At 41.1% G+C, this 23264-nt stretch overlaps 4 protein-coding genes across 5 annotated transcripts; 2 read left to right on the forward strand and 2 right to left on the reverse strand.

Annotated features, from left to right (window-relative positions):
- Window positions 1-3807: 3807 nt before the first annotated feature.
- spast (spastin) lies at window positions 3808-7471 on the reverse strand. Of its 2 annotated transcripts, none has more exons than XR_014595993.1 (16): window positions 7193-7471; window positions 7027-7110; window positions 6860-6943; window positions 6628-6758; window positions 6411-6544; window positions 6232-6325; window positions 6062-6136; window positions 5867-5938; window positions 5681-5756; window positions 5488-5579; window positions 5325-5404; window positions 5191-5233; window positions 4984-5091; window positions 4829-4899; window positions 4693-4733; window positions 3808-4577 (listed from the first exon to the last, which is right to left on the reverse strand). XR_014595993.1 is itself a non-coding variant. In XM_083988443.1 (16 exons), exons 1-16 carry the CDS (start codon window positions 7308-7310, stop codon window positions 4452-4454), a joined length of 1401 nt encoding a protein of 466 aa, XP_083844569.1. In that variant the 5' UTR covers window positions 7311-7471; the 3' UTR covers window positions 3808-4451. The 2 variants fall into 2 exon arrangements, 1 of the variants encoding a protein (XP_083844569.1); XM_083988443.1 differs by having other exon boundaries at window positions 4984-5063.
- A 1629-nt stretch (window positions 7472-9100) lies between these two features.
- memo1 (mediator of cell motility 1) lies at window positions 9101-14314 on the forward strand. The gene is made up of 9 exons (XM_083988445.1): window positions 9101-9543; window positions 10788-10869; window positions 10971-11039; window positions 11221-11333; window positions 11655-11766; window positions 12214-12356; window positions 12499-12575; window positions 12994-13098; window positions 13595-14314. The coding sequence occupies exons 1-9, from the start codon at window positions 9483-9485 to the stop codon at window positions 13724-13726; spliced, it is 894 nt and encodes a 297-aa protein (XP_083844571.1). The 5' UTR covers window positions 9101-9482; the 3' UTR covers window positions 13727-14314.
- A 2265-nt stretch (window positions 14315-16579) lies between these two features.
- Window positions 16580-19738, forward strand: srd5a2b (steroid-5-alpha-reductase, alpha polypeptide 2b; the record flags this gene model as incomplete). Its single annotated transcript, XM_083987892.1, has 6 exons — window positions 16580-16600; window positions 18314-18408; window positions 19068-19077; window positions 19253-19355; window positions 19473-19486; window positions 19619-19738. The coding sequence occupies 6 exons, from the start codon at window positions 16580-16582 to the stop codon at window positions 19736-19738; spliced, it is 363 nt and encodes a 120-aa protein (XP_083844018.1).
- Window positions 19739-20682: 944 nt separating this feature from the next.
- On the reverse strand, window positions 20683-23143 carry mkks (MKKS centrosomal shuttling protein; the record flags this gene model as incomplete). Its single annotated transcript, XM_083988442.1, has 4 exons — window positions 20683-21111; window positions 21202-21312; window positions 21652-21833; window positions 22159-23143. The coding sequence occupies 4 exons, from the start codon at window positions 23141-23143 to the stop codon at window positions 20683-20685; spliced, it is 1707 nt and encodes a 568-aa protein (XP_083844568.1).
- Between the last annotated feature and the right edge of the window lie 121 nt (window positions 23144-23264).

Genomic DNA, 23264 nt, shown 5'->3' on the forward strand with positions numbered 1-23264 from the left:
TTAAATAGACACGTTACATTACTTATCTTTTCCATAATGCTATGTAATGCTTTGTCTCGTGCACCATACAGATGTGAGACCTTTTTGGAGACATGTTGACGAGCTGCAGTGACTGATGTCAAGACTAATACATCTGCACAGTTTATGAAGTCAAAGAAAAGGGCCTGGCTCCTATAACCTGACGGAGGTAACTGAGATTAATGGCTTCGCAGGTCATGTGCGGGCACGACAGAGTGTTCAATCCCCTCTGTCCACCTCTGTCTTTTACAGCTTTGTGGCTGCAGGCTGTGATGGAAGGGAAAATACACAAGCTTAACTTGGATCATTTCAAGGCATGCAGATATAAGTTAAATCTGCCAAAGAACACAAAAAACAAACAAAAAAACACTTAATCCAAAATCCCCCGTGGGCTCAAAAGATCCTCTCCGTCTGTTGATCAATCAGCTATAAACATGCTACAACTGTTGTTTTTCCACAAGCTGTTTCCTTCCTACACCTTGTGAAAAAGGTGTTGGCCTCCCAAATTAGATAGTGAGGTTGTGACACCAGCTATTACCGTCTTTACCGCAGACCTATCTCTGTGCTAGAGTGAAAATTTAACAGTCAGGTGGTTACTGTAAACTCTCTCCACGAATACAAATAGGCAGCAAAAACAAACATCTCCTTGGGGCTGCTAACGAGACTGAAGCATGCCCTCTACTCTCATTTTAGGTTTATAAGATTTCATCTTGAGCCGAGAGTGGTTGGCATACTTTTGTTTATACAATTCTGACAGCTTATACATGTCATATCTGACCATCATTTAGATCTGAAAATGATGTAGCATTAGGAGCACCTGGTAAAAATACACCAATTCACTGATAAACTGTATTTGTAGAGCTACAATCTTAAAAATAATAACTGCTGCAGCTGCTTCCTCAGAAATATGATATCATCTTACATAAAGACAAACAATAGTTTAAGGAGCCATGTCATATTTTGAGGAAAGCACTCTCATTTCTGCACAGACACTATGGTTTAGCATTTAGATGAGAAACTCCCATAAAATGTAATGTAAAAACAACATGTTGTTATTTTACAGTGAGTAATGTGGTGGTTGGCAACAGGTCTTGACCAAAAATATGTCTGCCAACCCTCATTAAATCATGAAGTGTAATTTCCATGCTTTGGTTTTCATATGGATTAAACAAATAAGATATGAATTGTTAATTACTGAGCTTTAGGAGAGCTGATAAGCCACTTTGTTACCTTTGAACAGAGCCAAGCTAGCTTACTGTTGCTTAATATTTACAGTGCAGTCATTGATGTGAGGCTATTAGCAATTAAGAAAAAGAGCATGTTTTTCAAAACACTGAACTATTCCTTTAAAACGCTTAAGTGTGTAAACTTCACATGATATTCTAGATTTCCTCACCACTCCGAGCCGAGGCTGAAGCAGCAACAAGTCCATGTTCACTTATGTATGTATGTACATATCTAAACACCGACACCCCATTTTTTCCACTCCAACACACCCACCGATACACACACCATAAATAAACGGTGAGCAAGAAAAATAAATTTGCCCATAAAAGACAGATGTTGCCATTGGATACATGATTAGACTTGGCTTCTTGCCTCCCACGAGAGAGAAAGATAACACTCCCATGGTAAATGAACTTATGTATTGGGTGTGCAGACCAGTGGAACAGTAGCAGCCAGTGCTGGAAAGTGGACACAACTCAGCCCTGAAGGCTTTCCACTGTGTAAGCCCTGAATAACACTTTTTAACCAAAGGTGATAAAAGGGCCAAATCCCAAATTTTGAAGGAAATCCCTTTCCACCAGCCCAACAATTTACAATCAGGCTTTTCTCAAAAGAGCCAAACTCCAACATGTTATTAAACACAGCCAGTGAAGTGTCTTTTTTTTATTTATTTTTTTTACCATCTAATGTGATACTGCACGGCACAACAACTGATAAATGATGCCCGGTGTATAATTAATACCTCCACAAAGAGAGTAATCCCTGCAGGTCTAGCAGCCTTAAAGACAGACACGTGCACTCAGTATAACAAAACCCTCTCATCCACATACTGTTTTCATAATGGGCCACTTGAAGAAACACTCACAGACTGTTTGCTCAGTCAGTGAGAGGTCCTGACTGTGTTGACTATTATTCTACTCTCTACAGGGTGGGCTATTTCACTGGAGGTATCAAATGATCACCTATTCTGTTTTCCCATGAGTGGATGTAGTGGTCAGAGCATCAATGAGCCACTGTGGAGGTGCAGGACTCTGACACGCAACCAAAAAGGGAAGCTGTCAATCAACTTTCAAGGTCTAAACCACCTCAATAATACTCTGTCTTCTGTCAGCTGTAAAATTTAATGCATATACGACAATTACAGGTTGTACTAAAAGAAATTGCTCGTGAGAATTTTGAAATGAGGTGATTAGTCCACTTTAAAACCAATAGGCACACATTTTACACTCAGTCATGTAAGTTGAAAGGTGGGAAAATAACATAACTAAATAAATGGCCTGTCATACAGACCATTTGTTGACTGTGCAGGATGCTCTTGGTGAAGGGTAAATAGGGAAAAAAAGGTGATGACTAAACTCTAACCCCCTAGCGCTCTCCATTCCTGTCTGGCGTCATGAAAGAAACTCTTCAGTCATGACAAGTTAAAAAACACACTCCAGCCAACATCTCTCCCCTGAGGGAAAGAGAGTAAGTCCAAGGTGTGGTTGCAGCTCAGGGATAGAGACTTGTGATCATTTCAAAGTTTGAGGACAAGCTTGAAAAAATGTAGTTGCAGAAAATGTTTGCATCTGCAGAGTCTGCAAACATCTGTAGGAACAGACGATGCAGCTGCTGGGCCACATAAACCACAGGCAACACCACCAGCTGACCATAGGAAGGGCCTTTGGGAAAGATTTCAGTGAATTTTTTTAGTGAGCGGAAATAAAGATCTATGTCTGACCACAAGCATTTGCACAGCTTGAATTACCCATGCCCTCACAGCTGGTGACCCCTGTCCGAGCTGAGTCTCTGACCTTGACCACAGCGCTAACTTCACTTATCAACGCTGTTAACGTTGTCCCTGAGGCTCTGCCTCAACCTTAGCTAACATGGTAGGCCTATAGCCTACTCAAAGCTGCCAGCTTAATTCGATCTGTCATTCAACTTGACAGTCAACACAGCAGAACATGGCCTTTATTTTCATTAACAGCAATTTATCGCATTCCACATATCTGTGGTTGCAGGCGAAATCATTTTGAAGGAGGTGCTCATGAAATGCAAAAAACTGGACTGCAGCACCATCTGTCTACAAGAGGGCAAGGCTATGAGAAACAAGTTCCTTCCGCCAGGTCTGTCCCAGATGTAAACTAGGAAAGATGTTTTAGAACGTATTTTCTTCATGTGTTTATCTCAAAATCAAGTAAAAATGTAGTTATAGGGCCTTTCATCTTTCCTTTCTGGGATACCTCTAACCTTAAAACTCTTACTGATATATACACATATTTGTTTGACAGCCACTAAGTGTCAACACAAATAGAAGATGTTACAGAGTCAGATATCCCTGCACTCCATCAGTGCAGTATAACTAAAGTTTTCTGGGTTGTGCATGACACAGTTGGGTGTTCCCCATTACATTACAGAGACTTTTATTTTCTTTTAAATCATTTTTCTTTGTATATGTGTGTGTGTTTTGCACAATATAACTGATTAAAGAAGGAGCAGTGCATTTTCTAATTAGAGGCATCAGCAGCTGGACACATTTCAATGAATTTATTTATTGATGCATGAGGAGATAATGGGAGGTCATTACTTCTGCTCAATGAACTGCTTGAACTAAATGTTATAACTCATTCTGAAAAAAAAAAAAGATGGGTAATAAGATTCATTCCAACTTTCAAATACAAGTTCTGTATCTACAAACAAGAAGTGCAAACTTTATAATACAAAAGCACCGTGTGGCAAATATTCTCCAATTACTGTCACTCTTTCATGTGTACAAGTACAGAGAGCACTTGGTGATCAAGACCATCAATAAGTCTTTACATCAGGTAATGAGTGGATGTGGGAGATGAGGTTATGACAGATTTACAGAAACTTGCTGCCCTCTTGAGGCAAGAGAAAGATCTTTTAAATTTTGCAGGACATTTCAAGTAGTAAGAGAGTGTTTTAGTAGTTAAATATTACAGTAGAGAAAAGCATTAGCAAAGCCTTCCCAGAAAACAGGAAATTTACCCATAATGCTTCCAAAATGTCACATTATATTTACCAACCTTCAAAGGGTTAGACAGATGTATTGTATTGATCCCAAATTGGGACATGTGAAGATTTTTTTTCTCCATGTGATCCTAATCACCTTCCATATAAAAGAGAGGAATCCACTCTTATTTTCAGTTTTTTGTTCGTTTCTTTTTTCTTTTTTAAATACAAGTGACGATGAACGATGAAGTTCAAAAGGCTGTTGTGTCGCCATAGTCTTTGTTCCATTTCGCATACATGTCAAGAGTCGCTGGGTTAGCAGTGGGCTTGATACGCTTCAGGGAATCCTCAAAGTCTTTCATCTTTATGTTGCGCATCTGTGAATGCACACAAGAGCACAATCATGACAGATGACACAATTATATAATGGTAAATGAGAATAAAAGGAGAACGATCTGTAATATTGTGAACACTTTAACAGTACTATCTTACCTCGTTAGCAGCCATATACCGGACTTGGTCTGGTGCCAACTCTGTGAAAGATTTCACATTTAAAATCAATCAGATCGAGCCCATCATGCAGGACAGAGTATGTGATCAATACAATAATGTGACCAAGACATCATACCTCTAATCGGCCCCAGCGCAGCATCTTTGGCTAATGAGGTCAAATCACTTCCTGAGTATCCTGCAGTCAGTCTGTTGAGTTGCATATCCGGAAATTAATGCAAAGTCTCATGTAATTAACTTTGTAAAGGCTGTGTGGTATAAACAAGAACTCACTTTGCCAAAGTGGACAGCTCATTTTTGCTCAGTGGATTCCCGTGCTTTCCCAAAAGATTTTTCAGCAGCGTGGATCTTGTCTGGAGGAACAAGAGTTACATGAAATAACTGGATGAAATGGGATAAAAAAAAAGAGAAAAGATCACATTTTAAAGCTAACAAAAGACTTAATGCATAAAAGACTTGTAAATCCTCTATATTAAATACCTGCTCATCTGGCAATCCAACATAAACTCTCTTTGCAAAGCGCCTGTAAATAAACACAAGAGGAAAAAGGTGGTAACCTTGTATTACAGTGTTGTTTTCTGTTATTATAATGCATGTATGCTTGTATAACATACCTCAGTACTGCTTCATCGAGCTCCTGAGGCCTGTTGGTTGCAGCCATTACGAGCACCCTATCATCCCTTCCTGACTGCACCTAAAACCAGAGAGGTACCTTTGTGAGAACAGCACCAGTGCTGCAACAGTAACTTTTGATTTAGGCACCAACAATGCACTCACCCCATCAAACTCAATGAGGAACTCAGTTTTTAGTCGACGAGCGGAGTCATTTTCTCCCTCCCTCCTTTCACAAAGCAAGCTGTCCACTTCATCTGCGTGTCAAATAAAAAAGTAGAGGTGTCTTTGTGAGCTGAAATCTGGTGGATAATTTCCATTTTGGGCACATGTACTCCATAAATGCAGTCATACAAACCCATGAAGATGACAGAGGGTTGTAATTCTCTGGCAACCGCAAAAAGTGCTCGTACAAGCTTTTCTCCTTCTCCCACCTGATGATGGAGATCACAGGAAAGGTTAAAAAAAAACATGCATGCACACACACATAGAAAGCTGAATGAAGTGTCAATATGTACATATGGTACTAAAAAGGTTTTCTTACATATTTAGAGGTCAAACTGGCAGCCGTGATGCTGAAGAATGTTGCATTTGCCTCAGCCGCAACTGCTTTGGCCTTGTGAGAGGAAGTAAAGTCTGTGATTTGATCGCTATCACTGAGGCAAGACTATCAAGAGCTACAGGCAAATGATAAAGCACAGTTTAGTCTGACTCTGACTGAGTTAGTTTGTTAACTTACCAGCATGGTTTTCCCATTTCCAGGCGGGCCAAATAAAAGCAAACCACGTGCTGGAGCCCTCAGGCCAGTAAAGAGCTAAAAGGCAAATGGCACGTGAATAACAGTACACTGTAACATGAGAATCTGAAACACCATAACTGATAAGCAGGGATATAATGTTCAGTGATCACCTCAGGTCTTAAGGCAGGTAGGATCACAATCTCTTGTAGTGCTTGCTTGGCCAGGTCCTGTCCTGCAATCTCTCCAAAGGATACAGAAGCTCCACTGCAATGAATAGAGGTAACGTCAAACATCAAACATCAATGACGGGAAAAGTTACATTAGTTGTAACTGCAGTGCTTCTACATACTTGTCAATAATTTCATTCATAATCAAGTTTGCCAGTTTGCTGTCCACATTCTTGAAGTTTTTCATGTCCCTCTTTGGTGGCTGCTTCCCCGCTGCAGGTTTCCCATTTTGAGCTCTTGACGAACGCGGGGTCACCTTACCAGAAACAAAAAACATCCCCATGTGACTACACAGTTCATCAGAGGAAGAAGACACACAAGTGGAAAAGTAGGACACACCTTTGGATCAGCGGGTCTAGCCGGGGGTCTGACAGCTGTGGAGGGCCTGATGTTGCCCGGTGCAGCTGTGTGGCTTTTGGGTACAGGCTTTGGTTGTGGATTGAGCCTCCTTTTAGATGCAAGTGTTGCCTCTGTGAAACAAGGACAGTATTGATTCTCAGCTTGTGTAACATGATCAATATTCGCTTGGTCTAGACGATCAGATGACAGACAACCAAAATAGCACATTTACCTAAGAGGGCGAGCCTGTCTTTTGCCATAGTGAGGTTGTTGACCATTTTGTCCTGAAGTCTCTTTGCTCGCTCTCGGTCCGATGCTGAGAAAACACAGAGGTTTGAAATAAACATGTCAAAACTACACATGTTACAAATCTGGGTGTTTTTTCTCTCTCTTGTTTACCTTGTGCCGTGAGCTCCACTGCAATCCCCCTCTCAAGTTCCGCTATCCCCTTCTTGTACCACTGCACCGCCTCCTCCTTCTCACCTGTCAGCACAGAGGGGTCGGGGGGTTTAATACGAGCCGTCACACACTGAAACACACCAGCTAACACAGCGAAAACACAAACCTGTATCATCCTCGTCGATCCTTAGTGCTTTCGATATGTACTCAAACGCCTGTTTGTGGTAGTTTTTAATAACTTCGCCGCTATCTTTGGCTTTGCCTGCGCTCATTTTAGCCGACATTACGATGCTGTCGCTTCAGACCCAGTCGCCTGAATGCTGCTCTACTGCAAAAATCTACCTAGTCGGTCTTTTTGTCACAAATGTACCAATAATAATGGCCTCTCATCACTACACAAACACAAATTTCCAACGCCAACTTCCGCTATTCCGTATGAGCTCGATGACAGTCCTCTTATTTTTTGGACTGATTAGAGGTTGATAAACGTTGAGGTGGCGCATCACCGCGACCTGCCGGTGGGAGTGTGAATTACAACATCAGACATTTGCAGTACAGGGGGAGAAAGGGGAAATGACTCGGTTTGAGCATAGACTGTGGGTTTGAGTGACCCGTTTTTCAATACTTGATGTGTGTGAAGAGTTTTGAAAAAGTGTTAGAAGTAGGCTATCGTAAAAAAATAAATAAATAAATAAAACCTGTAAGATGCTCTACTAGTACTGTTTCATAAGGTCAGAGTCCAGAACACGTGCTTCAACTGTTTGCAGCAAAGTGTAGCTCTGAGTTTTTACTCAACCTTTGCTTTATTTTTGTATGTTTTTGTCATATTTTGTCAACTACTGAAGGGTGCATGTTAGTGCACTGTTTAGTTTCCACCAAGTCTCCTTCCCACACCTCATTTCGTGCACTTTTCTTTCAGCTCCTTGTCAATTAATCTAATGCAATTAGTGTGTCCTCATTTCCAATGACATGTCATTTATTTCCACACACAATGCTACTGGAGCTATTTTAAATGCACCTGTGCATAGTTTCAAAGCCTGTTACTGTAGGCTACTCGCTGATCCACACACCAGACAATACTAATCTAATATTGATCCTATTAATCCATTGTCTGTGGCCTTCCAGCTGCTTTAGCATAAAGATATGTCCAGTGGGTCTGCCCAAACCCAAGTTTAAAAAACCCTAAAGAATAGTAAACTAGTTATTAACACTGAAGGAGATGAGACTGCTGGCATGCAAGGGCAGGAAATGGGGATGTGAAACAAGAGAAGATGTAAGAAACAAACAGGAAATTCTGGTTTAGAGCAGAGACATTTAGGCAGAAGGAAGAAACACAACAGGCTATAACACAAAACATTAATATTAAAATGCCAAACTGTGATCTTCTCAAAAACAATCAAACAGCAACAACAACAAAAACTGTTAACCTAATAGATGGGATCATTTGTTTTTGGTAGATGAGGTTTTGTAGTGGAATGGATGATTAAAATGTTCTTGAAGAGATTTTTTAATAATTGAACTTCCATTAATGTATTACACATGATGACATTATGAATACCAGATTACACCAGCCTTGTTATGTTTCTCTGTCTCTCCTTTCCCACCCTTTTGTTCTGAATACTTTTCATCGATTGCAAAAAGACCAAATTAAAAACATCACACAGTAAATGTGTTTATAAATTAAGACAATAAAATTACAGAAAAGAAAACTAAAGGAAATGCTCTGGGGAGAGGTCCCTTTCTTTTGAACGGCGTGAGAAGATGATTGAGGGTCTTTCAAATACAGAGAACAAGGGGTTATAGCTACATTGTTTTTCTCCTGTGACAGGGGAACACGGGTGATATCTGGTCGATATCCCACGGACAGACCTGGCTCTATTGTCAGACTGCACCCGCTCACCTGACGGGCTGAGCAATTTTCATAACCATCATCTTGGCCACGGCCACGCCCCCTTGGTTTTTTCAACGAATCATATTGCGCTTGCTAATCCAACAACCAATCACAACCCTCTGACGTGACACTGATTATCGTATCAGTGCCGCCCCTTACCTGGCTCCACAGACAACCCAGTAATCCTCAGATCCCGGCTGTGACAGCTCCTGATCTTGGCTCTGTTCTCCTGGCTGTGCAGTGTTAGCACATAACTATCATTTTGTAGTTTGTGCCTTTCCAAATTCGCACCATACTTTCGCCAGACTGTCGAGCAGACTCACCGTCAGCTGCTCCCTCCGGCTAACTTCATAACCGGTAACAACACTGAGGCCAGCTGACGGAGCACTGAGCTTGTTAGCCTGCTAGCCCAGCTGTCTCTCCAGTCGGACTGCCCTTTGTCTTTTACGAGCAAGAGTCCTGGCAGGCGTTGTTTCTTCTCTTGGTCAACGAACGCCGGCTTTTGCTATTTTGTTTCCACCTGACAAGGGTTAAACGGACCAAGATAGGCGGCTTGGGAACCAAGATGTCGAACCGAGTGGTGTGCAGAGAAGCAAGTCACGCCGGGAGCTGGTACTCTGCTTCGGGTAACTGTCAACAGACCACCGTCGGTGTTAGCAGGCTGTGTGCTAGCAGGCTGCTGTTGTTGTTTTTTTCTCATGGCAGTGTGTTGGGTTGTCTGTGTAGTTTTCATTTCGTGTAACCTTCACTGACTTGAGGTGAAAAACCATCGAATACACTGGTTGTCACATGAGACGGGGGATAGAGTAGTAACGGTAATCCAGTTGATGAAAAGTGAGCTAGCTCACAGTTAGCTTGTACTGACTGCTTCATCTCTGTTATCCCATCTGGTGGGTCGGTTTGAGCTTATTCAGCGTTTCTACCTCGTCTGGTCGATAGAAATGTCCCTAAACAAACTGACATCTGCTGCTCAGCATGTTTTTGACAAGCAATCAAATCCATTAACTTAAAACAATAGCTAACTTGGCTAATAATGCAGAACTTCCTGGCCTACCTGCTGTCTACTCAGATTATACACATCCTGAAACAGCTTTACAGCCACTGTTGTAGCTGAAGCTGCTGTTATTGCTGTGGTCTCGTTGGTGTCAGACCCTGACTTCCATAAGTGCAGAAATACTCTCTGCCATGAAACAAAGGACTGAGAAGGGCAGGGCAGAAAACTGGTTCGTGTTGCACCCCTTCCCCCATTTCACTAGCTAACCGCTAGTTTATTTTTGTTGAACCAAGCAAGCTTGCCTGGTTTTCATTTTCAGCTTTTAGCACTGCACTGTTACTAAATCCGTTTTCACCATAACACACACGGTAGTTAAAACATCACAGACATGTTAACATAAACAACAATACGTCCTTTGACTCATCCAAAGGCTGAGCTAACGTTAATCCCCCCTATCTCCACCGTATAACATCACTTATACTGGCTGTGTGTTTTTCCAGCAGATTTAATTATAGAAAAAATAAGCTGCTTTTGATTGATATTGACATGATTGTAGTAGCATTGGACAATGGTAAAGAGTAACACCAGTGATTTGTTCAGTATAACTAGGCAGTGTGCAACAACAGTGAGCATGTTTAAAATCTCACCCCCTTGGGAATTATTACAGTGACATAAATAATAATAGCAAATTTACATTGATTCATTCACTGCTTGTGGTTGTCCTGTTTCTTCCTTTTTGTAATGATCAGACAATTCTGTTTTTAGTGTTGTTGGTTAATGCTGATGTTACATGTTGGCTCATCTTTACTACACCCTTAATGACCTGAAATAAGATCATTTTTAATTGTTTTTTTTAACCCTATTCTACCTATTCAGGATCCCAGCTGAATGCACAACTAGAGGGCTGGCTGTCCCAAGCACAGTCCACGATCAGACCTGCTAGAGCCATCATAGCACCGTAAGCACATACTGACAATTGCAGGGAAAGATGCAATGAACATGTCAAATGGCATCTGTGATGTCATCTCATTTGATTTTTTGACATGTTTATGTTTTCAGGCATGCTGGATATACCTACTGTGGTGCTTGTGCAGCACATGCCTACAAGCAGGTTGATCCTTCTATTACGTAAGTCATTCTGTTTTCTGTCTATTTTCCATACTCAAGAAATTGCTTTGTATGACAGTTTCTTATCTGACACTAACCCCCATAGAATGAACAGATGCTAGTTAAGATAGTAGTTTACAGTAACAGTGCTGCTGGTGTGTCTTTTCTGAAAAGAGTGAGATAAAGTCCTGTTGCCCTTCAGTCGCAGGGTGTTCATCCTGGGACCCTCACACCATGTGCCCCTCTCCCGCTGTGCCCTGTCACCTGCAGAAGTCTATAGAACACCTCTCTATGACCTGAGAATCGACCAGAAGGGTATTTACTGTTTTCACTCATTAAATTGTGCAGCCATAGAGCTATGTGTGGCCCATTCTTTATCTTAATTGTTCTTGTCTATCCTGAAAAGAGCTCTAACACGCAAGCAGTCTTGGGAGGTGATACACTTTTAATGATCCTCCAGGGACCAGGCAGTTCCCTGACTCTTAGCATTACAGCTTTCTCAATGATGAGGTTTCACTCAGCTAGGCACTTTTTAGGATTCCCAATTTATATGATCCCCAAAAGAGGAGCTCTATCAGATGACGTGACCATGGTAACATGCACTATATTAAAGTGAAACTCACCTGTGTCTTACAGTGTATGCTGATCTCTGGAAAACTGGGTTGTTTGAACGGATGACTCTGCAGACAGATGAAGATGAGCACAGTATTGAAATGCACTTGCCTTACACTGCTAAAGCCATGGAGAGGTAAGGCACATAGCAGTGACACTACATTTTCAAAGGAACTGGTTTCACAAGATATTCCTATACATAAGCCAGGAATCACATTGGTGCAGGCACTCATAGAAAGTATGGCATGCATAATTGATAAAGCCTTCTGTTAAGCTGGCAGGAGTTGGAGGCATTTTCTTGCTTAAGAAAAGCAGAGATGAGGTAGTATGAGGCTGAACACATTAGCCCAGTACATATTGTCCATACAACTTAACACTAAAACCTGTGAAAAAAAGAATCGAAATATCGATGTGTCATGTAGAGTTTTAAGGTGCAACTCACTAGTGCCACTTAATCATGCAACAGGCTGGAGTTTTACTGTACAAATGCTGATTTTTCACCCATGACACCATTTATAGAGAGAGGTGCAGTTACTGTGCTCAAGTTTCTCATTCTATTCCATTCCATAATCTAATATTTCAGCCACAAAGACGAGTTTAGCATCGTCCCTGTGCTTGTGGGTGCCCTGAGTGAATCTAAGGAACAGGAATATGGGAAGCTGCTCAGCAAGTATCTGGCAGATCCAACCAACCTTTTCATCATATCTTCCGACTTCTGTCACTGGGGTAGGTACTGACAAATGAAAATAACCATCACTCTCGAGGCCATCCTTTCAATAGAAGTATAGTTTGCCATCTCAGAGTAATTCAGATCTAAATCTGACATGTTTCTGTCCAGCTTTGTTCTAATTTCATTTCTCCTCTGAAGGTCAACGATTCCGCTACACATACTATGATGAATCTCAAGGGGAGATCTACAGGTCTATTGAGAATCTTGACAAAATGGTAACCACAGAGATATGTTTGACTATCATCAGCCACATACACAGCTGTCGCGGTAACGCACTGCATATTAATCTGACATTAATGTTACCATGACACCCATAATGCTCCTATGATCAATAGTGGTGGCATTTTAAATACGTCATCTGTGTGACATAGAGAAAATTATTTTTATTTTCTTGTGATAAGAAAGCTTGTTTCCTGGAGTAGGTGCCCTTCACAAAGTAATACTGTCATATCACCAAATACATTTGTTGAAAAATGTAATATAATATAAATTGGCTAGGTTGAAAATGTAAATTTTAATGCATTTTTTTTGTTTTTGTTTTAGTATAACCGTGTCTTTAGATAAAAATGTATAGTCAGGATGGCATATTAAAGGTTTATAACATTTGTTCCACCTACTTTTCTGCCTGTGAAGGGGATGGGTATTATAGAGCAGCTGGATCCCATGTCTTTCACCAACTACTTGAAGAAGTACCGCAACACCATCTGTGGGCGTCACCCAATCGGAGTGCTGCTAAATGTAAGTAACCTACCACAGAGCAACAGACTCATCATGTGTGTTAGTACTCTAACATGTTGGTGGTGGTTCAGTAGACTGAACGTGACCAACATGAACCCAGAATTCTTGATTATTTTTGATACAGCCCGTTGATTTCGGATGGCGGTCAACAAAAACAGCTTCTCATTTGTCATTTTTGTCATGTTGCTGGCAGAATTGACATCTGTTGTCAGATTATTCCTCCAGCTGACAGCATACCCTACATTCTGCAAAAAGACTGAGGCCAAAACTGCATGTCCAAGGCAAAAAAAATGTTGAATTGAGAATTGTACTGCAGTCTATAGCTGGTTACTTATTTTATTCAACAAAACCTATAATTCCACAAAACAATATGTTTGTCAGTTGAGAGATGTACCTCCTGTCATGAGAATGGGACACTGTCCTTATTGCCTGGGTGTGTAAACCCACTTGGCATATGGTGTGAATCCGTGACCAAGTGGATGCTTCTGTTTTTCAGGCTGTGGCTGAGCTGAGGAAGTCTGGTTTAGAAATGAACTTCACTTTCCTGAACTACGCCCAGTCAAGTGAGTGCAGGAACTGGCAGGACAGCTCCGTGAGTTACGCTGCCGGGGCACTCATCGTTCATTGAGGTCGACATTGAGGCAGGGGCCACTGCAGCGCCGCCGCCGCCGCCCTGTCCTTACTATCTATCGCCATAACCTGACCCAGACTCCCTCCCTCCCTCCCAACCCCAAGTTTCACCCACTATTTGCAGGATGGACCTAGACACTCGAAGCCAATACAGTCTTCTTTATCTGTCTCTCCCTCAAGCTCTCCTCTGCCTTTCTCCATCCTTCTCTCAGTTTGAAGTGTGTCTCAGAGCTTTTGGTTGATACATTTTGCTTGAAGTGCAGTTTTGAGAGTATATTGGAGCAAATGGTTTGAGGAGATAGTTCGAATACGCATTAATTTGGCTCAGCATAAGCGTCGGGAAGGGGGAAATCACATTGGGGTTTTTTTTTTCAAGGACTGTAGCTGTCCTCGTAGTCCCTCTTTGTTTTTCCTCACAAACGATGGATTTGAGTTGTAATGCAATCTTTACTTTTGGACTCTTGGCAATCTGTGCTCATGTAATTTGCCTCAGAAAAGGAATGAAAATAAAACAGCAGATCTTAATGGAGAATACTGAAATGTTGCCAGATGAAACATGAGTGTTTTTGATTGACTGCTTTAAGCTACATGCAACTTAAATTTTGAGAACAGTGTCATACTACCGATGCTAACCTATTCCGTAGTTGCTAACAAAGGGCTGCACCCAACGACGTTCACTAACCCCCTGTACAAACCAAAAACATTATTACTCTCATATTAGTTTATTAAATATTATCTTTTATTCATATTCTATTCCTTTAATTTGTCCCTTTTTTAGTAGTATTATTATACTTGATAGTATTTACTCAAGTAGTGTGTAGATTTGAACAGAGGCAGTGTTGTCAGTCAAGCTCTGAAGCCAGTAACATGGTTTGCCCATTAAATTAGTGTGTGCAACACTGCTCCCAGATTCCAGTTACACGCTTGTAGCATTATAGATATATTTTGCTAGGTTCAGACTGCAGTTGTGGGATGCCACAGAAATGTAATCAAAGCTGGATACTGTGTAACTGACTCCAACACTCTAGTCTTTGTTTACACTGCCACCTTGAATCTCTGTAGTTATTGAATTATCAGTGTATGATGAGACTGATGCTAGACCTGTAGAAAATGTCTTTTGTTACACATTCAGTTCTGTGAGAGCACAGAGCTTTTTTTTTTCATGGTTGAGGCCTAGGTGGTCTGCTTAAATTGTAGGAACTGTTACTAAATCTGTTCACTAGGGAGTAATTTACAGTTTTTTTTGTTTTGTTGAAACATGTTTTGATTTAAAAATGCCAAATGTTATTGGGAAGATATAAGCCTGCATCCTTCTTGAAAGATTTGTTTTCCCGTTTTGTCACGTCTCACTGAATGAGAATTAATTTCAAGATCCCCCTTGAGGCAGTAGAATAGTCAAGTATATGAGGTTAGCTGGAGGGAGTTATAGATGGCCCAAGTTTTAAGATTGGCACAAAGTTGTAAAGCTGTGACACATGTTTCCCTCTCTGCTCTTTTTGGATTATTTGGATGTGAATCTGTTCAGAATCATAGAATATTTCTGTTACGAAATGTCAAGAAAAATAATTTCAGTTGACAGTTACCAACAAAACCATTATTTGCTGTGTAGTTCTGCTGCCTGAAATATCCCTGTAACATTCTCATAGATGTACAAAACCGGAATGATAAATCCCAGTGATTCATAGTGACAGTACAGGCTTTCAGTGACGGTAAGACTGAGGCAGCACACAATGTCTGCTGTCCTGTCATTTAAGATTTGAACACCACTTATCCCTGATGGACTCAAGCTGCTGAAGTCAAGTGTTCCCATTGAAACGATGCAGTCCTTTAACATTGGTCCCCCTCTCTCAGCACCATAAGCATTTAAGCAGCTGTTAATATCTGGTTGAACCAAGTGAGCACAGACTGAAAGACGAATCCCCAGACTCACTTGACCTCTGATGTTAATTTAAAGGAAACTAGTAAAGCATGACACACTGTGCTATTGTGCCTTTTATCACTGTTGCACATATACATATTAAGCGTATTCTCACTTTTTAGTCTTATTTTAGAATGTGTACTTTGTGTTTTTCCACATGTACCCTCTCCCTTGCCTAGTGCCCAACAATGTCTCCAGCTCACCCAGCACTCCAGGAGTGTGTGACCTGTCCCTCATCTGTTGGTCTAAAAAAAATGGCACCAACTGTTATCTCCTTTCTCCAGCAGAGAGTGGTGTTCTGTTTTCTCCACCTCGCCTCATTCCTGTAGAGAGAGAGACAATGGCTGAACCTCAACACTGTTCATTTTGTGTTTATGGATCTGTTTGTCTTTTAGAAATGGTTTTTGTATTATCTTTTTTTTTCTTGCTTAGAGAATGGGAACTTACACGTCACAAACCTAAAATATACTACTTAACTACTCCCTAAATGGAGTTGTTTTGATCTCAGGTTCCACTGACAAAGCATCCCAAAAGGCTCTTCAGATAAGGCCGAGGATTCATGTTACAAAACAAGTAAAATGTACTGAAAAGCATGTCTGCTCTGGTGTTTTTGTTCTTCAAGTACTTACAGTCACACAAAATACTGACTTCATTATTAAACCAAATGTATTTTTAGCACTGCAGCAGCTGGAACATGGACTGTTAACTTTGGTTGGATAGGGCAGGATAGACTTTATTGTCCCAATGGGAAATTTGTCTTGGACCATTAGTGAACAACAGTAAAAAGACAACACATACATGCAGTCATAATAAAATACAACAGTAGGTAGATTGCACCTCAGTTTGATGTGCCCATTTACATCATAAAAAACAGAACAGATATACATAATACTGTGATTAGCGACACTTGGACAATAAAAAATAGTAACAACAATGGCATCTCTCCATTCCAGCGTAGGTGTTGTTGAGGGCTTTAATGGACAGGGGGGCAAAGGAGTTTTTGATCTGTTTGTGTTTACTGAGGGGGAGGATCTGATATTTGGGGAGAAGAACATGAGTTGTAACCTAGGCTATATGCACTTATGCACTCTACTCAGTGCATTTATACACATTTACAGTGCAGTGCTGCATATTGTATACAGCTAGACATCCTGGTTAATCTGAATATACACTGTGTCTATCAAAAAAATGACATAGGAAACATGTAGAAATGTCACCAGCAAAGGGAGCTTGTGGCTGGAGAAATATTGTTTTTTTTATTATTTATTACGCAGTACACCTAGCTAAAATTCTAAAAACAAAAGAAAAGAAACAGCCCTGCAATGAATCCTCCCTTCATAAAGACAATAATGTTCAGTTTTTGCTGTTAACTGTTTTGGAGGGGTTTGAAACTGCATGGTCATCTTGAAGGACACTGTTAAAGGTGCTGTTGAATTGTGTTATACTTTTTTTTTTTCTCCACCTCATCCATATTGGTGACAGTAAATATCTGTCACAAGCTGAAACAACTCCTCCTTAAACAGTTAACTTCCAGCCTGTCCACATTTCGCCTCTTTAAAAGAGCTGACCCCTGACATTTAATGACAGTTAGGAAAACAGTAGCCTACACAAGCCGTCTGTGCATTGCAACTGACTTTGATGAATGCTCATGTTCATATAATCCATAAACACAGAGAATCTCCCTGTGATTATGATCAGATTATGAGAGAAATGTCTGCACGTGAGGCCGTTTATTCTTGTGTATTGTTTTCAGTGAGTAATTTGTGAAAAGCAGTGCTCAGATCAGGAGAAGCAGGTTGTCTTCTTGATGAGTGGAGCTAATATTTTCTGTGGTCCTATTTAGACTGAGATGACTTGGCTGAATCACACTCATTTCACTATTGTAGTCCAATTACGATTTCAAACTGCAGACTAAGCTATTTAAAACTGGTTTGAGCACTGTACCAAACACTCATCTACTGATCATCCACTTATTGTTCCTGAATCCTGCAGACCCATTTATGGTTGTAATCGGCGTTTGTGGCTGTGTCTGTATTTTGAATGGACTATATTGTGAAGTTCAATCAGTCCTGGTATGTGCTTTCCACCCACTCTTTGGTTATGAGGAGGACTGGAAAAGCTCCATTTAAAGTCAGTGGGTCACCCCCTACTTCATCTACTGTAATGATGAACAGAGCCTCACAGTTTTGAGATTGGTGCTGCTGCATGTCTTTAAACATGACTAACAGGCACAGCAGTTATTCAGCAACTGACTGTGGTTTGCTACAGAGCCAAGTAGTTTATGACTGTATGCAGATTATAATCCTCCATGAAATTATGTTCACTCCTATTGTAGCTTGAGGAAAATGCAGCATTTGTCTCAGGGCTTACTTTCCAGGGTGGAAACCATCACCGTAACCTCACCTCGCTCAATGTTTGTGACCAGGATTTGAAAAAGGGAGCAGCCTTGTGTTTCAGCGGACTGACACTCCTCTGACTTTGCTTTGGGAGGAGTTACAAAGGCTTTCTAGGTGTATTTAATGTGATACAGACACATGTGATTAGCTTATAAACAGAAAAGATTATTGCATCATCCGGATAGGACTCGGGCTCTTGGTCACAGGGAGAGACAGACCTCCTTCGGTCGCCACGTGGTACTCACAGCCAGATTAGTCTGGTTTCCTTCAGAAGATACCATTTCTCCTGATGCTCACCTCGCACAAACCCTGCATTATGGGGACATATCAGCTGCTTGGGACCTCTTGCATGCACTATTTTCAAAGGTAAATACTGAGACATGAGCTTGGGTTGGGGTCATGTGACATTTACATGAGGAGAAATGTGAAGATAATTGATCAGTGGAGGCGTATGCATTAAGATGCACTCCTGAATTCAACCAAAATATAGGAGAGATTATAATGTCAGTCGGGGTTTTCACAACTTACCAACTCATCTCCTGTTTCAGTTTAACACACTGACTTCATAAGGTTCATAGCATTTTATCATATTCATTGATGTATTTAGTTTTATATTGTTTTATGTGTAAACAATTATGCCATACACTTCTCCAGACTGAGATGCTTTGCTATATACTGTATGTCTAAAACCTACTTAGCCTGTTTGATCACAAGGTATTGCATTGTGTTTGTTCACTATAGGTGAATGCCTTCATTTAGTAATTAAGTATTAATTTCATCTTCATTTGTTTATATACATTTTAATGTTTAAAACTCCTGTTTTAAATGTAGAGTAATAATGATTGCATTTGACAGAAATCAACAAAATGTGTTTATCCTCATGTCTCCGGAGTACCCATTGTAGCTATGTTCAACCACTTTGTAAATGAAAGAAAGAGCCAAACACTTTCAGGTTGACACTGACAAAAGGAGCTTTGAAAATGAGATCTCCTGTTGTTACAATCTGAAGGCTGAAACGCTTCAAGGAATGCACTGGTAACCACCCATGAGGAGTGGGGCTTAATGGTACCTTTCTGCCTGCACTTAAATGCAAAACGATGTTTTTGAGAATACCTCCACCTGGTCGGTCTTTGTAGAGCACAGGAGGGAGAGCAACATTATTCCCTCCTTTTACCACTCACTCTATCTACCATTTCCTTACTAGTCATAGGATATTTGTCTATTCCCACTGGGTGTGATGGCAGCAGCAGGTTTCTTCTGTGCTCTGAATGGTTTCTTGCAGGGACACTCAGCTGACTATTGCTGTAAAACTGGTAGGAGCAGTGTTTATTCTTTTCAAAGCATAAAGGCTAGAGGACTCGGTTTAATCCATGTCCTGTATGTGCGTCACATATTTTAAACACATTTGAAATGTTTCAACTTCTCAAAAGCCAGCCATGAACAGGTCAGGATTTATTTTAGGTTTCCTGCTGCTTTATGTTGAACTGGCCATCAGTGACTATATTCTAAGTAACCTGAGGGCAAATTCACTGAGATCTTATATCGGCTAACCACTGGGTTCTTCCTATACCTGCAGGTGGTGTCTGGTGCCAACTACTTAGGAGAGATTGTGGAGTGGTTTGGCTTTGCTGTGGCCACCTCCCTTCCATTTGTTGTGTTTAGCCCTCTTTGGTATACAGTCTATGGTTTAGCCTGAGTTTTATGGGATCAAGAGCCTATTACCATCACAGGTGCCATAACATATTCCCCAAAGAGCTACACAGTCACGACACAGCACGGTCATCAATTTCTGAGTCACAGTTATCCTAGTTGTTTCAGATGAACCAGATGTGGTCTGTCAGGCTGTCTACAACAACATCACAGAGCACTGGGAACAGTTGGTGTTAATGTGGAACATTTTATCGCCTGAGGTTAGACTTTATATTTAGAGTCATTTGGCTCATCTATCAGTTTATCTAAACCAGTCGGCGAGTTCAGACTGGTATTCTTGATGTTGCAAAATATAATGGAATATAAAGGTGGGAGATCTTAACAGAAAAATGCTGGTAGTGTCTTGGTGCTCTATCAACAATGAAATGTGTGGCAGGCAGCGTGTGTTGCAGCGCCCCTCAGTGCTGAAGAAAGGCAGCTGCAGTAGAAACAAGCTGAATTTTACTAGTTTGGGTTTGATTAACTGTTCAATAGACATTGAAGTATTCTCATTCATTACATTTGCATACCTCATTAAAGGGTCCTTTTAAATCTTTTTTTAAAAAGCAGTACATTTCTAATTCAGCAACCATATGACCCATCTCACCTCCACTTCTCACTGATTACACTCTTTTCAGAGTGTAATCCTTCACTTTTCAGAGTGTAATCAGTGAGAAGTGGAGGTGAGATGGGTGCTGAATTAGAAATGTACTGCTTTGAATAACCTGTGCTGACTAAGAAATTCACAGTAGGGTGACAAATGATCAAATATAATCAGCATTTTATTAGTGACATTACAAGTCAGTGAGAAAACACTGGAGTTAAGTGCAAGACCACACCGAAAAATGGAGACAAGACATGATGACACATGATGACTGTCTGACCTGTATAGCGCCTTTGAAAAGTAAAATGGCAACTATTCCTGTCTTTAAACCAGAAAAAAAACCTAATCTAGTTCACATCCTGAATTATATATCTCACATCTAGTGCGAGATTAGCTGTTTCTACAGCCACTTGCAACGCATTGAGTTTAGCTGTGAAGGAGTCCAACACACATGGCTGCACAGTCGTGTCTCTACACAGTGACGCAGGTGAGAACTCTGTGTATTTTGTGTTAAGAGAAGTCCACCTCTTACTTGGGCTACTTTGCACCACGCCACAGCCACAGCAGCCTGAGCTCTCCTCCACGCATCCTGTCATGACATCTGCAGGGAGCATCCAGTGATGAGCATGAGTCAGATCCATGAAAGAATTCCCACCGTTGTGCTCCAGCGCTATGGCTACAGACTCCAGAGAGCGGCAGAATCCCTCCACGCCACGAAGATACTCTGTCTGTGAGCATCCTAATACTGAAGCTGTCTCTGTTACTTCCATCGTGCTCTAAGATGAAAATACAACATTATCAAGAAATGCTTTAATGAGATCAGTGTGAAAATATAATATAATATGTAATAACATACTGGATCTCACCTTGTGTCTGATGTAAGCAGCTAGGTGGGTCTCGGTACACCCACCTCCAAGTAAGGCAGAGGGTTCCCTCAGGGTGAGCCTCAGCACATGTTCTGTCTTCTGGCAAACCACCTTTAACAATTGCACAGACATACATCACACTGACACATTTGTCCCACAATAACTGACTTTGCAAGATATGTCTGTATGACATCTGGGGACAAAATTATCGAATTGAATTGAAAAGCACTTAAAGGCCATTATAAAATAAGTTTAAAAACATCTGACAGTTTAATGGATGGTTTTACCAGAAATGATGTTGTTAGTGTAACAATTGACCAACTGTGCTCTATATACCATAAATTATTAATTATATTTCATCTTTACTAAATAACATATGGCGCAGATGGTAAATCTTTGTGAAAGGGAGATATAAAAATGATGCTATTGAACATCCTCACTTTATCTTACCTTCAGCTCACTGAGCATTGTCTCATTCCTGTGACAGAGGACCATAGTGCAGATTGCTGACTCTCCAGGAGGATGTAAATGCAGCTTCGTCTTGGATCCAAACTGCCTTATTGTGACATTCCTCACCATCCCATAGGCCTTGGCTGAGATTGTGGTATGTAATGTGGCCACAGGTTGAGCACCTATTATTTTTAAATAGACATGATGCACAATCTCAGACACAAAGCTGTGTAATTACAGCATAAGTTAGGTTATATTCATGCAACACACATTCCCTGTACATAGCTTAAAAGTTGGACAGTTTAGGACATTTGTTTATTCCAGTGATTCTTTGAGTGAGGCTAATGTGCATTACTTATAAATTGAATGAAATAATGTTAGTTGGTTTGTTTTTGAAATAACATTACATCTGACATATACTGCCATGACATATATGATATATATATACAGTATATGAATCTGCAATGACAAATCTATCGACAGGTCCATACCTAAGTGAAGGCCTACCTGTCAGTTGAATGAGTGGCTCCATGAGTGCGATTCCCAGTCTCTCTATCACAATGATGCCATGGCTCCTCAAGTATTGCTGCAGGACTGGATGGACGACCTTCTGGCATAGAAAGAGTTTCACCTCATCTTTAACCACCTGTTTACCAAGCTCCAAGAGTTGATCCAGGATCTGTGAGTCTGTGTCTACACCTCCATGCACCTCAACCATACCATCTCCTAGTTCAGAAAGGTCTCCAGCAAGGGATGTACTGAACAACACAGTGCGCAGAGGGTTTGAATTTAGGTTCTCTGCCTCGTTGGGGCTAATGTCATCACTGATGTCCACCAGTAAACCTGGAAACACTGCAGAGTTTAGCACAGGATGGCCCTCGATAGGGACAGTCACGGTCCTGCCCAGTGTGACTGTACCTGGGGTGTCACAAGGAACTGTCAGCAAAAAAGCTTGTACAGCCAACTTGCTGATGAGGAGAGTCTCTTGCTCTGTTAGCACACATGCTGGTTTGCTGGAGATAATACTGCGAGCTAATGTGATCAGGCTCTGGCTGCTGCAGAAGTCCAGCTTCACTTTGCAACCACAGTCTTCTCCTTGGAGGTAACCGACGCTCAGGCCCAACAAGTGCTTGTTCAGTCTGATGGCCACATTTCCCCCGAGACCAGAGCGCTTTACTTGCTCAATAAGAGCCAGACAAAGAATACCAGCAAACAAACCGAAGTCACTGAAACGAGAAACGTGATTGAGAATCGAGGTTGTTATCAAGTTAACAAAAGGCTGCGAGGAGGAAAGGGCTGGAAGAAGCACTGAGGAGGTGGAGGTGGTAACAACGTGCCCTCCGATGTTGTTATGGACCTGTTTTAGTCTACCTGTTGGGCCGAAACAAGACGTCAGCAGCGTCCTCAGCAGATTAAGTTTGTTGCAGATATCTGTGTTGTCCAGTGGTAGATCCGTGCAAAGAGAGGGAGATTTCTTGACAACTCGAGACATCCTTCACGCAGTATTATTTCCCCGAAGCAGGCTGGCTTCCAGACCACTTAAAGTCCCTCGGCCTGACATTAAACACAGTCTAGCGTTTCTTTAAATTAGTTATAAGACACAATGGTTGACT

This window comes from Trachurus trachurus (genome assembly GCF_905171665.1).
Source record: "Trachurus trachurus genome assembly, chromosome: 15".
Lineage (NCBI taxonomy): Eukaryota > Metazoa > Chordata > Actinopteri > Carangiformes > Carangidae > Trachurus > Trachurus trachurus.